The following is a 17,002-nucleotide window of genomic DNA, read 5'->3' as shown; positions in this document are numbered from 1 at the left end:
ATCTCCAGCAGGTGTCCCCATTCATCAAGTATTGGCAGAAGGTCCAAATGCCAGCAATAAATATGTTTAAACTGTGTCTATGAGTGTAAATGTAATTTTACATCTTTGGCTTGCATCACCCTCCTCCACTGACAAGTTGGTAGAATTTCTGCATTTGAGGAATGAGATGTTTGAGATTATTGTCAGGATGTGATGTTACAAGTCCATTGTTAGATACTGCTATAATTTCCTTTTCTCTATCAATGCACTGATTGGATACTGATTGCTATATCACCAAGAAAGTTTTCATACTGAGATGTTGCATTTTCTCTATTAAAGCTCCAAGTTTTGCTGACAGTTAAGACCTCTTTCATACTGGTCTTATCCAACACTCTTCGGGGAGGATGTTTCATATTTTATAAAAAGCAGAAACTATATGACAAATATATCTTGTAAAAGGTGGAGAGGTTTCAAAATTCAAACATTCAGTCATTTAATATGGAGTAAATAGTAGTGATGTGGTATTTGGTATGTTGAAGTATTGAATATTAAACTAGAATGGTTGGGGGGTGGGAATCAAATTAAAGAGGCTAGGCGTGAGGAGGTTAGTTCACTACAGGGGGATGGGAACCAGTGCAGAGAGACAGAGGGATGTAAAGTGAGGGTAGAAACAAAAAGTACTATGGAGAAAAGTAAAAGTGGCAGGCCGACAAATCCAGGGCAAGCATTAAAGAGGGCCACTTTTCAGCATAATTGTAAAAGGACTAAGAGAGTTGTAAAAGAGCGCCTGAAGGCTTTGTGTGTCAATGCAAGGAGCATTCGTAATAAGGTGGATGAATTGAAAGTGCAGATTGTTATTAATGATTATGATATAGTTGGGATCACAGAGACATGGCTCCAGGGTGACCAGGGATGGGAGCTCAACGTTCAGGGATATTCAATATTCAGGAAGGATAGACATGAAGGAAGGGGAGGTGGGGTGGCGTTGCTGGTTAAAGAAGAGATTAACGCAATAGAAAGGAAGGACATAAGCCGGGAAGATGTGGAATCGATATGGGTAGAGCTGCGTAACACTAAGGGGCAGAAGACGCTGGTGGGAGTTGTGTACAGGCCACCTAACAGTAGTAGTGAGGTCGGAGATGGTATTAAACAGGAAATTAGAAATGTGTGCAATAAAGGAACAGCAGTTATAATGGGTGACTTCAATCTACATGTAGATTGGGTGAACCAAATTGGTAAAGGTGCTGAGGAAGAGGATTTCTTGGAATGTATGCGGGATGGTTTTTTGAACCAACATGTCGAGGAACCAACTAGAGAGCAGGCTATTCTGGACTGGGTTTTGAGCAATGAGGAAGGGTTAATTAGCGATCTTGTCGTGAGAGGCCCCTTGGGTGAGAGTGACCATAATATGGTGGAATTCTTCACTAAGATGGAGAGTGACATAGTTAATTCAGAAACAAAGGTTCTGAACTTAAAGAGGGGTAACTTTGAAGGTATGAGACGTGAATTAGCTAAGATAGACTGGCAAATGACACTTAAAGGATTGACGGTGGATATGCAATGGCAAGCATTTAAGGGTTGCATGGATGAACTACAACGATTGTTCATCCCAGTTTGGCAAAAGAATAAATCAAGGAAGGTAGTGCACCCGTGGCTGACAAGAGATATTAGGGATAGTATCAATTCCAAAGAAGAAGCATACAAATTAGCCAGAGAAAGTGAATCACCTGAGGACTGGGAGAAATTCAGAGTTCAGCAGAGGAGGACAAAGGGCTTAATTAGGAAGGGGAAAAAAGATTATGAGAGAAAACTGGCAGGAAACATAAAAATGGACTGTAAAAGCTTTTATAGGTATGTGAAAAGGAAAAGACTGGTAAAGACAAATGTAGGTCCCCTGCAGACAGAAACAGGTGAATTGATTATGGGGAGCAAGGACATGGCAGACCAATTGAATAATTATTTTGGTTCTGTCTTCACTAAGGAGGACATAAATAATCTTCCAGAAATAGTAGGGGACAGAGGGTCCAGTGAGATGGAGGAACTGAGCGAAATACATGTTAGTAGGGAAGTGGTGTTAGGTAAATTGAAGGGATTGAAGGCAGATAAATCCCCAGGGCCAGATGGTCTGCATCCCAGAGTGCTTAAGGAAGTAGCCCAAGAAATAGTGGATGCATTAGTGATAATTTTTCAAAACTCGTTAGATTCTGGACTAGTTCCTGAGGATTGGAGGGTGGCTAATGTAACTCCACTTTTTAAAAAAGGAGGGAGAGAGAAACCGGGGAATTATAGACCGGTTAGCCTAACGTCGGTGGTGGGGAAACTGCTGGAGTCAGTTATCAAGGATGTGATAACAGCACATTTGGAAAGCGGTGAAATGATCGGACAAAGTCAGCATGGATTTGTGAAAGGAAAATCATGTCTGACGAATCTCATAGAATTTTTTGAGGATGTAACTAGTAGAGTGGATAGGGGAGAACCAGTGGATGTGGTATATTTGGATTTTCAGAAGGCTTTTGACAAGGTCCCACACAGGAGATTAGTGTGCAAACTTAAAGCACACGGTATTGCGGGTGAGGTATTGGTGTGGGTGGAGGGTTGGTTAGCAGACAGGAAGCAAAGAGTGGGAATAAACGGGACCTTTTCAGAATGGCAGGCGGTGATTAGTGGGGTACCGCAAGGCTCAGTGCTGGGACCTCAGTTGCTTACAATATATATTAATGACTTGGATGAGGGAATTAAATGCAGCATCTCCAAGTTTGCGGATGACACGAAGCTGGGTGGCAGTGTTAGCTGTGAGGAGGATGCTAAGAGGATGCAGGGTGACTTGGATAGGTTGGGTGAGTGGGCAAATTCATGGCAGATGCAATTTAATGTGGATAAATGTGAAGTTATCCACTTTGGTGGCAAAAATAGGAAAACAGATTATTATCTGAATGGTGGCCGATTAGGAAAAGGGGAGGTGCAACGAGACCTGGGTGTCATTATACACCAGTCATTGAAAGTGGGCATGCAGGTACAGCAGGCGGTGAAAAAGGCGAATGGTATGCTGGCATTTATAGCGAGAGGATTCGAGTACAGGAGCAGGGAGGTACTACTGCAGTTGTACAAGGCCTTGGTGAGACCACACCTGGAGTATTGTGTGCAGTTTTGGTCCCCTAATCTGAGGAAAGACATCCTTGCCATAGAGGGAGTACAAAGAAGGTTCACCAGATTGATTCCTGGGATGGCAGGACTTTCATTTGAAGAAAGACTGGATGAACTGGGCTTGTACTCGTTGGAATTTAGAAGATTGAGGGGGGGATCTGATTGAAACGTATAAGATCCTAAAGGGATTGGACAGGCTAGATGCAGGAAGATTGTTCCCGATGTTGGGGAAGTCCAGAACGAGGGGCCACAGTTTGAGGATAGAGGGGAAGCCTTTTAGGACCGAGATTAGGAAAAACTTCTTCACACAGAGAGTGGTGAATCTGTGGAATTCTCTGCCACAGGAAACAGTTGAGGCCAGTTCATTGGCTATATTTAAGAGGGAGTTAGATATGGCCCTTGTGGCTACGGGGGTCAGGGGGTATGGAGGGAAGGCTGGGGCGGGGTTCTGAGTTGGATGATCAGCCATGATCATAATAAATGGCGGTGCAGGCTCGAAGGGCCGAATGGCCTACTCCTGCACCTATTTTCTATGTATATAATACTTCACAGTGTTGGGTGTTGCAGTGGGACAATAATTGGCTTAAACTGCACTCTAGAGTATTGTGTATACTTCTGGTCAGCACACTACATGAAGGATGTAGTAGCACCAAAGAAGAAATTCATCAGGATGTTGCCAAGGATGGAGAGCTGTAGGTATAAGCAGAGATTGAATAGACTCGGGCTATTCTTACTTGAATGTAGAAGGCTGGGGAATGACCTTAGAACATTTAAAATGGAGCAGTATAACCAGCACAGGAATGGGCTCGTTTGGCTTAGGATGCCAATCCATGCTAACCCCATCTGCCTGTGTGTGATCTACTACTCCTATGTATTCCCTTAGAGGTTCAGAAAATTACGAAGAGCATGTATAAAATGGAAAGTTAGATTCTAGAATTGGGAGGGCACCGGTTTAATGTGAGAGAGGATCTTAAGAGGTAAGTTTTCCTTACACAAGATGGGAGGTGTATGGAGCAAGTTCCCAAAAGATGTAGCAGAGGCAGATACAATCACCTTATAAAAAACCATATGGGCAGGTACATGAAGACGAGTAGTTAGACAGATACAGGCCTAATGCAAACAGGTAGGATTAGCTTAGATGAGCATCACAGTCATCCTGGATAATGTGGGTCTCAAGGGTCCATTTCTGTGCGGTATGCTTCTGTGACAGAGCACTGTGTTTTAAACAGATTTTCATAAATAGAACTCCTTAAAGAAAAAAAGCAAATCCTAGATTTGTACAATTAATTTGTTTCATTACAACTGGATTTGCTGGAGGTGAGAACTATTAGAGACGCTCCATGATAAATATGGAAAAAAACTGCTGGTATAATTTCTTGCTGGAAGCAAATTAAGATTGCATAGTAGAAGTTTTAGTAGTCTCTTTGAACAAATTTGAAAAGATAGTAAAAGGAATTTGCAAATTAGGCATTAAAAGTACAGAATATCGCAAAGTAAACCTTTTGATAGTTTGAATAGTTAACTCTTTGGTTATAAAATATTAACCCTGATCATTTACAATTACTATTTTGTTCTGCTTTTTCTTCAGCCAGAGGGGTAAGAAGCCTTTCAAATCATTACGAAACCTGAAAATTGACCTTGATCTTGCAGTGGAGGGTGACTTAAGTATTATAATGGCCGTGGCTGAGAAATTAAAACCAGGCCTTCACTCATTTATCTTCGGAAAATCTTTCCACACAAGCATACAAGAACGCGATGTACTAATGTCACTTTAGAGAGAATTTATGTAAATTGTATTTTACATTAATGTGAATAATAATTTGCCTGTACTTGAAAATGTCTAATTGAGTCTAAATATTAATTTTAAAATCCGTGTCATACAAGAATACAGAACTTCTATTTAACACAATGATACTGAGACAAGTTAGTAAATAAATTTGATTGTTTACAGTGTAACTAAAGTTCTCAGCATTTAGCTTTTGATATTTGTGTACATGTTATTTTCTTTGAAAACAGTTGTTTAATATTTCTAAATTTAACCTCAAAATGCCTACCTTGAGATATTTTATTGCAAGTTAGATAATTAGTCACTAATTTCATCATAGCTAAATGTTCTTTTTTTGCTTCAGTCATAAAACATGGTATCTCATCCATATCCATTTGGCTTACTGTTTCCATGCCATGTAAAGATTCTCAACCTTTTGAGTCTGTTTTGCTATTATATTAGATCATGTCTGATTTCATCCCTTATTACCTGGCTTAAACAATTGCAATCAGGAAAAATTGCTCTGTTTTCCCCTGCCAGCCTGAACAAGGAAGCTTGCAAATATTTTTTAAGCATTTCTCTTTAAACTGAACCTGCATATTACTGCTGCTATTCACCCTCATAGTAACTCTGTAACTCAATTATTAGGTTTGAAGATACTCAACAGAAGCAAAACTGCTACACAATATTTCAATTTCTTAGCAAATTATGATTATTTAAGTTGACCAATAAATTGGCTGTGTGGGATATTTTACTATATAAACCTAGAAAGCCCACAGCCTTTGTCAAAGCTGTAGACCAACCACAGCCTCAGCCCAGATCATTTGCAGGCTTGCTTGTCAAGGCGTCGGACTGGCAACTGAAAGGTGATCTTGATAAGCAACTTGAGTACCCTGACTTCATCGTATCATCATCACTGAGGCCTCACATGGTCATTCTATCAGAAACCTCGAAGCAGGTTGACATGGTGAAACTGACAGTGCCTTGGGAAGACTGGATTGAGGAGGCATTTTGAGTGTAAGAAGGCCACATTCCAGGGGCTGGTAGAGCACAAAGTTGGACAGCACAGTGCGAGCCTGTACAGTGAGGTGTAAAGGTTTTGCTGGCTGTTTGCTCTGCAGAACCTACTTTCTCCTTGGCAAAAAAAAGAACCTTCACAACTATCACAAAGGCTGCTAAGCGAGCCTCCAGGTGGCTTTAGACCAAAAGGTGTGACCCGTGGACGAATGCTGCTGGGACACAAGCCAAGGCCTGATCAACCCTGGCTAGGTCACCTGGGCAAAGATGTCTGGTGTTGAAAGACCCAAAGCACCCAATGGCTCCAGTTTACATCACTGTTGATGTGTCCCAGTGCATCCAAGGGTGCATCTCAGGTTGAATAAATGCAAGTCGTTATCATGATTAGTTTTTGCAGATTTTGGCACTCAAATGGAAGAAAGCTGCCACAACAGTCTGGTAGTCTCTGGTGTGAACAAACTGTTTTCCCACATAGTTCACCATTAGAAGCCAGTTAAAAGGAATATTTAGCTAATAGTTAGAATGTTTTATTGGGAACTTGAGCATGTAGAACATTAAAGTAAATTGTCTGAAAAATGGCAGATAGAATTTAATGCAGACATGTGTGAGGTGTTGCACTTTGAGAAGACCAACCAGGGTAGGGCTTACATGATTGGTAGGGCACTGAGGAGGGTGATAGAACAGGGGGGTCTGGGAATACAGATCCATAATTCCTTGAAAGTGGTGTCACAGGTAGAAAGAGTTGTAAAGAAAGTTTTGGCGCATTGGCCTTCATAAATCAATGCACTAAGTACAGGAGTCGGGATGTTATGTTGAAATTGTATGAGACATTGGTGAGATCTAACTTGGAGTATTGTGAGCAGTTTTGGTCACCTACCTGCAGGAAAGGTGGAAATAAGATTGAAAGACTACAGAAAAAAATTACAAGGATGTTGCCGGGACTTGAGAACCTGAGTTATAGGGAAATGTTGAATAAGGTGCAAGGACTTTATTTCCTAGAATGTAGAAGATTGAGGGGAGATTCAATAAAGATATAGAAAATTATGAGGAGTATAGGTAGGGTAAATGAAAGCAGTTCTTTTTCCACTGAAGTTGGTACAAGTAGAGGTCAAGGATTGAGATGAAACGTGTAAAGGGAACATGAGGGGGATCTTCACTCAGAGGATGGTGAGAGTGTGGAATGAACTGCCAGTGCAAGTAGTGGAGGCAGGATCGATTTCAATAATTAAGAGAAATTTGGATAGGTACCTGGATGAGAGGGCTATGTTCTGGGTGCAGGTTGATGGAATTAGGCTGTTTCAAATGGTTTGGCAAGGACTAGATGGGCCGAAGGGCCTGTTTCTGTGCAGCAGTGTTCCATGCCTCTGATTCTATATAAGTTTCAATGTTCAAGATTATTTGTGGTTATAGTCTAGGTTTTTTTTAAGGTATGGGTTATCTAAGCAATTACATCTTGACAAGTCAGTAAAAACTTCCTTGCATCCCACACAATAAACAGAGACATTTATATACTTTATGACAAGACTGTTTCATGAATATCTGATTTTTTTTTAACATTTTAACTATTTTCCCATGGTTACAATAAAGGAAGCTGCAAAATGAAGCAACCTGTGCAGAAGGATTGGATGCTGTGGCAAATGAGTCCCAGAGTTGCAAGATAACTTCACAGGCTTTCCAATCTGGGTATATTATTGAGAAATAAAAAGTATATTTAAAAATAAATAAGGCAGAAATTTGGCAGCATCTCTAGGAAGAGGTGCTGCCTGGCCTGCTGCGTTCACCAGCAACTTTTATGTGTGTTGCTTGAATTTCCAGCATCTGCAGAATTCCTGTTGTTTGTAAGGCAGAAATTTAATGTTTTTGCTCAAAGGTAAAGGATGGGATTTTTCTTCTGTTAAAAGATCATATTGCAAAGTTGTATCTTAGCAAAGCAAAGTACAGTGCCTATAAAAAAGTATTCACCACCTTAGAAGTTTTCATGTTTTATTGTTTTACAACATTGGATCACACTGGATTTAATTTGGCTTTTTTGACACTGATCAACAGAAAAAGACACTTTCATGTCTAAGTGAAAACAGATCTCTACATAGTGCTCGAAATTTATTATAACTATAAAATAGAATAACTGATTGTGTACGTATTCAACCCCCTTCTAGACAGTATTTAGTAGATGCACCTTTGGCAGCAATTACAGTCTTGAGTCTCTGTGGATAGGTCTCTATCAGCTTTACACATCTGAACACTGCAATTTTTCCCCACTCTTTACAAAACTGCTCAAGCTCTGTCAGATTATGTGGGGATCATGAGTGAACAGCACTTCAAGTTCAGCCATACATTTTCAATTGGATTGAAGTCTGGACTCTGACTTGGCCACTCCTGGACATTAACTTCATTGTTTTTAAGCCCTTCCTGTGTAGCTTTGACTTTATGCTTAGGGTCATTGTCTTGCTGGAAAACAAATCTCCCAATTTACAGTTTTCTCTGCACCAAGTTTTCCTCCAGGATTTCTCTGTATTGTGTTGCATTCATTTTACCCATTAACTTCACAAGCCTTCCAGGGCCAGCAGCAGTGAAGCACCCCCACAGCATGATGCAATCACCATCATACTTCACAGTAGGGATGCTGTGTTTTTGATTATCTCTGGTGGTTGGCTTACACCAAACAGCGTTTAGTCTGATGGCCTGAAAACTCAATTTTGGTTTCATCAGACTGTCGAATCTTCCAGCTGACTCCCACATGCATTCTGGCAAACTCTAGCTGAGGTTTCTTGTGAGTTTTTTTTCAACAGTGACTTTCTCTTTGTCACTCCCCCATAAAACACCGACTGGACAAGCACCAGGGTAACTGTTGTATGTGCAGTCTCTCCCATCTCAGCCACTGAAGCTTGTAACTCCTGCAGAGATTCATAGGTCTCTTGCTGACCCCCTTCACTTGTCCCCTTCTTGCACAGTTACTCAGTTTTTGAGGACAGCTTGCTCTAGGCAGATTTATAGCTCTGCCATATTCTTTCTATTTCTTGACGATTGAATTAACTAGTCCAAAAGAGATTCAGTAACTTGGAAATTTTCTTGTATCCATCTCTGATTTGTGCTTTTCAATAACCTTTTTAGGGAATTGCTTGGAGTGTTCTTTTGTCTTCATGGTGTAGTTTTTGCCAGGATACTGACTCGCTAGCAGTTGGACCTCTCAGATACAGGTGTATTTTTACTACAATCAATTTAAACACCTTGACTGCACACAGGTCTCCAAAAGCAGATCTCCATTTAACTAATTATGTGACTTCTGAAACCAGTGGGTTGTACCAGTGATGATTTGGTGTGTCATATTAAAGGGGGCTGAATACTTAAGCAATCAATTATTTTGTATTTATATTTGTAAGTAATTTAAATCACTTCGTAGAGATCTGTTTTAACTTTGACAAAGAGTCTTCTTTTCTGTTGATCAGTGTGAAAAAAAATGCCAAATTAAATCCATTGTGATTCAATGTTGTAGAATAATAAAATGTAAAAACTTCTAAGTGGGGTGAATACTTTTTATAGGCACTGCCTACAAAAAGAATTGGTTTATTATCACCGGCATGGGTTGAGAAATTTGTTAACATCAGCAGTACAATGCAATACATGATAATATAGGAAAAAATGTAAATCAATTACTGTAAATATATATGTATATTAAATAGATTGAAATAGTGCAAGAATAAAAATTATATATATTAAGTATAATGGACACTGGAAATTAGGTGATTGAGTACTGCTGGTCAAGTACACTCAGTGTGCACTTGCTGGTTAAAATCAAGTATCTAATCAATTATGTGGCAACAACTCAATGCATAAAAAAAATGGTTAAGAGGTTCATTTTTTTGTTAAGATCAAACATCAGAAAGGTAAAGTAATGTGACCTATATGACTTTAATCATGGAATGATTGTTGGTGCCAGATGGGGTGGTTTGATTACCTCAAAAAACTGCTGTTCCCCTGGGATGTTCTCACACAACCGTCTTGAGTTTACAGAGAATGGTGCGAAAAACAAAAAAAAATCGAGTGAGTAGCATTTCTGTGGGTGAAAGCACCTTGTTATTGAGAGAAGTCAGAGGAAAATGGCCAGACTGGTTCAAGCTGACAGGCAACAGTAACTCAAATAACCACGTGTTACAATAATGATGCGCAGAAGAGCATCTCTGAATGCACAACATGCTGAACGTTGAAGTGGATGGGCTACAGTGGCAGAAGACTACAAGCATACACTCTGGCCACTTTATTAGTTACCTCCTGTACCCAATAAAGTAGTCACTTGGTGTAGATTGAAAATATATCTATCAGAAATCTCTGGAACAGTGCATGCCTTTTCTTCCAATTTGATATTATTTTGAGAGTTTTTGCAGATGGATCAGTCTTTTCAATGTAAAGATTTACAAAATACCTCTTAAATGTTTATCACTGCTATCCATCAAATTGTAATCTATTTTATCAATCTACTATATTGTGCCTTTATATCTTAATATTTGCTTGAATTTAAGAGCTTGCTTTACGTGGTTTCTCACTTTTTGACTGAATGTTATAGTCCCTCAGAAGATCCTACATTATGAGATTATCACATATAACCCAATCTAAAATTGTTTCTTGGTTAATTCTGCAAAATACTGCTCTCAGACATTGTGCCAAATACACTCTGCAAACTTGTTCTCTAACCTGTCTTTGACACTTTGGATTATTCAATTTATATAAAAATTAAATTCACCCATAATTATTACAGTACCTTTCTTTCTAGCTCCTGATATATCTTGTTTTGCAGTGTCCTCGAGTGTTGCTACTATTAAGGGAAAAAGAACTATAGTCATTTAGCAATATAGCAGTGAATTTTTCCCCTGTATGTTTGTACCAGCACTCAGTTGGTTTCCTGAGTGAAGAAAATTTTTCATCACAGCTACTGTGCCTCCTATTCCTTTCTATCTTTTTGAAATGTTAAAATGCCCAGAATATCCTGTTCACGGCCATGGTCATTTCGCCATCATATTTTGTCATGTCTATCTCAACATCCCTACTCTATGTCTACTGTCAAATTACCTTGCTTGTAAAAATGTGTGCACTTAGTTAAAGGGCTTCTCATCTTGTCTGTATTTACTGATTTTTTTTTTAAATGTTTGCATACTGTTCCTTCCTGACGGATTTGGGTTTTCTCCTTTGCTGCCCTGCATTATCAGAATCAGGTTTATTATCAAAGTAGTGGTGAGGTAGTATTCATGGGTTAAAGTGCCATTCAGAAATCTGATGGCAGAGGGAAAGAAGCAGTTCCTAAAATGGTGAGTGTATGTCTTCAGGCTCATAAACCCTTCCTGGATTGTAGAAATGAGAAGAGGGCATGTTCTGGGTGGTGAGATTCCTTAATGAAGAAAACTGCCTCCTTGTGCCAAAGATGGAGCTGCCCACTCAGTGAAGACTGGTATGTGTTCTCCCAGCTTCCTCTTTTAGAAGTCCACCATTCCTTGGTCTTACTGATGTTGAGTGCAAGGTTGTTGTTGCAACATCACTCTACATATCTCATTCCTTTATGCTTCATCACCATCTGAGAGTCTGCCATCAGTTGCGACAACGATGAATTTATAAATGACGTTTGAGATATGCTTAGCCATATATTTGTGTGTGTAAGTTCAGCACCCATTCTTGAGTTGCGCCAGTGTTGGTTGTCAGCAAGGAGGAGATGTTATTTCCAATCCACATTGAATGTGGTCTCCTGATGAGGCAGTCAAGGATCCAATTGCAGAGGGAAACACAGATGGGCAAGTTTTGAAGTTTGTTGATTAGTATTGAGAAGATGGTGTTGAACACTGAGCTGTAATCAATAAACAGCAGGCTGATGTAGATATTTCTCTTGTGCAGGTTGTCCAAAGTTGAGTGGAAAGCCTGTGAGATTGCATTTATTACGGCAGTGGGTCCATATTTTGCTTAGGAGGAGTTAATTCTAGCCATGACCTACCTCGAGGCACTTCATCACCTTGACCTTTCTCTAATTTTCTAAGCTTCTGTTCACCAAAGCCCTTCTTCATTCCCACATGCTTACCCCGAATTCCCTTAATATTTACTCTGAGCAATAGCTCATAATGCTGGGTTGTCTGATTGGAATTTCCCAGAATAAATGATGTGTGCACAAACGAGCTTCCATGCTCTGATAGCGTTGATGCTTTGGAATACTGACATGGTCTCTGATTGGGAGAACTTGCCATGGAGAATTTGCAGAAGGTGTTTATCAACATGCATACTTCCTGACATGGGAAATACATTGATTTATCTAATATACATAAAAGCTGCAAATTCTAATCTCTTGAGTTCAACCTATAATTGCCATTTTTTGGTCCGAATATGATTTACTTCCTCCCCAAAGTACACTGAGCTCAGAAATGAAGGCAGTTAATTTTTTATGCCTATTTTAAAAAAGGATGAAGCACTAACTGTCCCTCAAAAGGAGTTTCCCATAAATTTCTAACATTTAAAGATAGCTCAATACCTCCCGTCTTCAGCATGTATATTTTGAGACTACAGCGATAGTAGATTTATGTGAAAATATCTTTTTATGTCATAGTCACTTAATTTCTCCACTTTTGACTGTATTGGAAAACTGCAGACTTCTTTCAAATTAATTCCTCATTAGTATTCATTTCTATGACTCACCTGCTGTGAGTTCCCTCCCCTGTGAATAACATGATGAATAATGTGATGTTCATTTGAAATAAACATACAGCCATCAGTCTGTGTCCTACAGAACTTCGTTTGATGTGATTATTATGTTCAGTAGCAAAATATATCAATATTTTATGTTAATTATGTAGCCAGACCTACAGGGAAATCAGATTATGCTGTGAACTGCACAGAAAATAAGCAGTAAATCTTCACTATATGATACGTGCACAATGCCCAACTGCCCAACAGTTGACCACCTGCTTAATTAAGCTCTGTTGCCTGGCCCCCATTTTAATTGAAGTTCTGATTGTAAGTATGGTACAGCTATGTAGTTAATCCAAGCATCCTGGATAATGATTGTACCTCTGTCTTATAGTACAGGAATAATCTTCGGCGTACCCTGGATGGCCTCATCTTGCATATGTCAAATCTTGTGATTATATGTACTACTTTCAATTTAGAATGTGGTATGTACTGTACATTATCCACAGCTTTGGGAAGACTAAGCACAAATTGTCTGACTGCTTTGCTGAATACGACTGTCCAGTCTGCAAGGTTCCAGATCTCTTTAATTTTCCTACTTACATCTACTCTGCCCTTTCCATCCTCAGCACTGCTATTCAAATAAAGGTCAGCTTAAGGCTAAAGAAAACCAGCCTTCCAGCTGTGCATAATGCAGCCTTCCAAACTTAATAACTCAACAAGCAGTGCCTGTTGGGACTTCTCTGCGGAGCAGATCACAGAGTGTGTCGGAGACAGTTCCTTGCGGAGTTTATGTGCCAGTTTTAAAAAGTGAGTGGTGTTTGTCAAGACTTGTCTACAGAGCAGGAGATTACTTGGATTATTAATAACTTAGCAAGGATCAATAAAAAGAAGTTAGGTTTAAGCAGAGCAGTTATTGTGTGACTGGGCCAGTGTTAGAGTGGTCAGGCCTTGGTGAGAGGAGGTAGAGGCTTAGAGTGCTGAACCTTTTGTAGTTTTTTTTTATCAGCACTTAAGCTTGAGAAGTTAGAGGCAAAAGTATAACAAGTGTAAGCCTCGTCCTGTAAGATGTAGGACTGCAGTGTACCTAACAGTCTCCTTGATGACTTACATATATGCAGGAAGTGTGACCAACTTCAGCTCCTGACTGACAAAGTGAAGGAACTGGAATAGAAGCTAGATGTACTGAGGACCATCTGGGAGGTTGAAAACCTCATAGATGAAATTTTTACTGAGGTGATCACACCCAGAGGACAGGACTGTAGATGGGTGACCACCAGAAGAAGTGTGTGGGGGGGGCAGAGGGTAAGAAGTCAGTGCAGGGTTCCTCTGTGGCCATTCCCTTCAACAAGTATACATGTTTGTACACTGCTGGGGTTGGGGGGAAAGATGACCTATCAGGACCCAGCAGCAGCAGCTAGACCGGCGGCACTGTGGTCGGCTCTGAGGCATAGCAGGGAAAGATAAAGTTGGGCAGAGTGATAGTGATAGAAAACTTGATAGGTGGGGACAGGAGATTCTGTGGCCACTAAAGAGAAGACAGGATGGTGTGTTGCCTTCTTAGATGCTAGGGTCCAGGAAGTCTTGGATCGGCTGCAGAATATTTTCAAGGAGAAGGATGAGTAGCTAGAGGCCGTGGTGCACATTGGCACCAATGACATAAGTAGAAAGGAGGAAGAGGTTCTGTGCCGTGAGTATCAGGAGTTGGGAGAGGGGCTGAAGAGTAGGACCTCCAAGGTAGTAATCTCTGGATTACACAAGGTGCCACATGCTAGTCAGGAGAGGAATAGGATAGTACAGATGAATGAGAGGCTGAGGAACTAGTGCAGTGAACAGAGTTTCAGGTTCTTGGATTATTGGAGCCTTTCTGGGGCAGTGGTGCCCTGTACAAGAGGGATGGTTTGCATCCAAACTCGAGTGGAACCAATATCCTGGCTGGGGAGGGGGGTGGGGTTGCTACTGCTATTTGGGAAGATTTAAGCTAGTTTGGTAGGGGGATGGGAACCAGAGCACCAGGTCAGAAAGTGGAAGGGTGGAGAGGAAGGTAGATGCCAGGGCCAGTATAAACAGGTAGGAGCAAAGTAATAGATACAATAGGATGGATGGTATGAAGTGTGTGTGTTTTAATGCTATGAGTATTATGGGTAATGGTAATGAACTTGGAGCATGGATCAGTATATGGAACTATAATGTTGTGTCCATTACAGAGACTTGGTTGAGAGAGAGACAGCAATGGGTGCCTAATATACCAGAGTTTTAATGTTTTAGAAAAGATGACGAGGGAGGTAAAATTGCTGGGAGAGTTGCACTACCAATCAGGGATAATATCACAGCTGCACTCAGAGGAGATATAATGGAGAACTCATCTACTGAGTATAAATGTGTAGAAATCAAAAATAGGAAGGGTGCAATCACTTTGATGGGATCGTGCTATAGATCTCATCCCCCCCCCCCCCCAATAGCCATTGGGATATTCAGGAACAGGTATGCAGGCAGATTAAGGGATTGCTGTCATGGGGAACTTGAACTTCCCTAATATAAACTGGGATCCCTAATATAAACTGGGATCTCCTTAGTGCAAAAGGTTTAGATGGGGCAGAATATGTTAGGTGGTTTCCAGGAAGGTTTCTTAAGTCTATATGTAACTGGTCCAACAAGAGGAGAGGCTATACTGGATCTTGGGTAATGATCCTGGCCAAGTGACTAGCCTTTCATGGGTGAACAGTTTGGGAACAGTGACCACAGCTCCTCAAGTTTTAAGATGGCTAGAGAGAGATACAGAGCTTGCAGGAGAGTATTAAATTGGAACAGGGCAAATAATGAGAGCATTAGGCTAGAACCAATTGGGAGCAGCTATTTATGGGCAAGTCCATATCTGACATGTGGGGGGTGTTTAAAGACCAACTGCACAGAGTATAGGATAGGTATGTTCCAATCAGAAGGAAGGACAAGGATGGCAAGGTAAGAGAACCTTGGATGCCAAGAGAAGTGGTAAATTTAGTCAAGAAGGAAAAGGATAAGTCTGTGAAGCTTACTAAGCTAGAATCTAACAGAGCCCTTAAGGAGCATAAAGAAACCAGGAAAGAACTCCAGAAGAGAACTAGAAAAGCTAGGAGGGACCATGAAAAGTCCTTGGCAAGTAGGATTAAGGAGAACCCCAACGCATTCTATACATACAGTACATCAAGAACAAGAGGATAACTAGGGAGAGGATAGAACCCCTCAAGGATAAAAGTAGGAACATTTGATTGGATATGGAGGATGTGGGAAAGATAATTAATGAGTACATTAGTATTTACCAACGAGAAGGATGTAGAGGATAGAGAGATTAGTGGCAAGCATATTAATAGGCTAGGGCATTTTGAGGTAAAGGAGGAGATGGTGTTGGTTCTCTTGAAAAGCTTTAAGATAGATAACCCTGGGTTATTGAAAGAGGCAAATGAAGAGATGTCTGGGGCCTTGATCAATATCTTGTCCTCTCTAGCCACAGGTGAGTCCCCACAGGACTGGTGAGTAGCTGAAGAAGGGAACTAGGGATAGTCCTGGAAACTATAGACCAGTGAATCTCACATCAGTGGCAGGGAAGGCATTGGAGACAATTCTTAGGATTTATGAGCATTTGGAAAGCCATGGCCTAATTAGGGAGAGCCAGCACAGCTTTGTGTGGGTCAAGTCGTGTCTTACTAACTCAATTAGGTTTTTTGATGAAATTATGAGGATGATTGATGAAGATCAAGCTGCAAATGTTAACAGCATGTATTTTAGTAAGATTGACAAAGTCCCTCATGAGAGGCTGATCCAGAAGATTAAGATGCATGGGATCCATGGTGAATTGGCAGTTAGGAGTCTGAACTACTTGCCTTTAGAAGACGGAGGATCGTCGTCAAAGGGAATTATTCTATCTTGAGGTCTGTGATTAGTGGTGTTCTGGGGGTATCAATTGCAGATATGGGCAGAGAATTGACAGATGCAATTTAACCTGGCCAAATGCAAATTGTTGCATTTTGGTAGGTCAAATGTAAACAGACAGAAAAGCTGTTAAGGGCAAGACCCTTAGCAGTTTTGATTAGAAGAGGGGTCTCGGAAACCAAGTTCATGGCTCTCTGAAGATGGCTGTACAGGTCGATAGGGTGGTTAAGAAAGCATAAGGCATGCTTGCCTTTATTAGTTGAGGCATTGAGTTCAAAAGTCAGGAAGTTATGCTGCAGCTTTATAAATCTAATTAGGCCACATCTGGAATATTGCAAACAGTTCTGGTTGCCTATTATAGGAAGGATGAGGCTTTGAGAGGGTGCAAAAGATGTTCCCTGGAAGAGAGGGCACGTACTATAATGAGAGGTTGCGTAAACTTGGGTTGTTCTCTCTGGAAAGGTGGTAGCTGAGGGGAGATCTGATAGAACTTTAGAAGATCATGAGAGGCGTAGATAGAGTAGACAGACA

General features: G+C 40.6%; 1 protein-coding gene across 1 annotated transcript in view; it reads left to right on the top strand.

Annotated features, from left to right (window-relative positions):
- Window positions 1-5,165, top strand: part of c9orf72 (C9orf72-SMCR8 complex subunit) — a 61,451-nt gene extending 56,286 nt beyond the window's left edge. The window contains exon 10 of the mRNA XM_072258226.1: window positions 4,712-5,165. Within this exon, the coding sequence (XP_072114327.1) occupies window positions 4,712-4,898 (187 nt within the window). The 3' untranslated portion in view covers window positions 4,899-5,165. The remainder of the gene's footprint in view (window positions 1-4,711) is intronic.
- The last annotated feature ends 11,837 nt before the right edge of the window (window positions 5,166-17,002 follow it).

This window comes from Mobula birostris, chromosome 5 (genome assembly GCF_030028105.1).
Source record: "Mobula birostris isolate sMobBir1 chromosome 5, sMobBir1.hap1, whole genome shotgun sequence".
Taxonomy (NCBI): domain Eukaryota; kingdom Metazoa; phylum Chordata; class Chondrichthyes; order Myliobatiformes; family Myliobatidae; genus Mobula; species Mobula birostris.
This window is presented reverse-complemented; position numbering and strand designations above follow the sequence as displayed.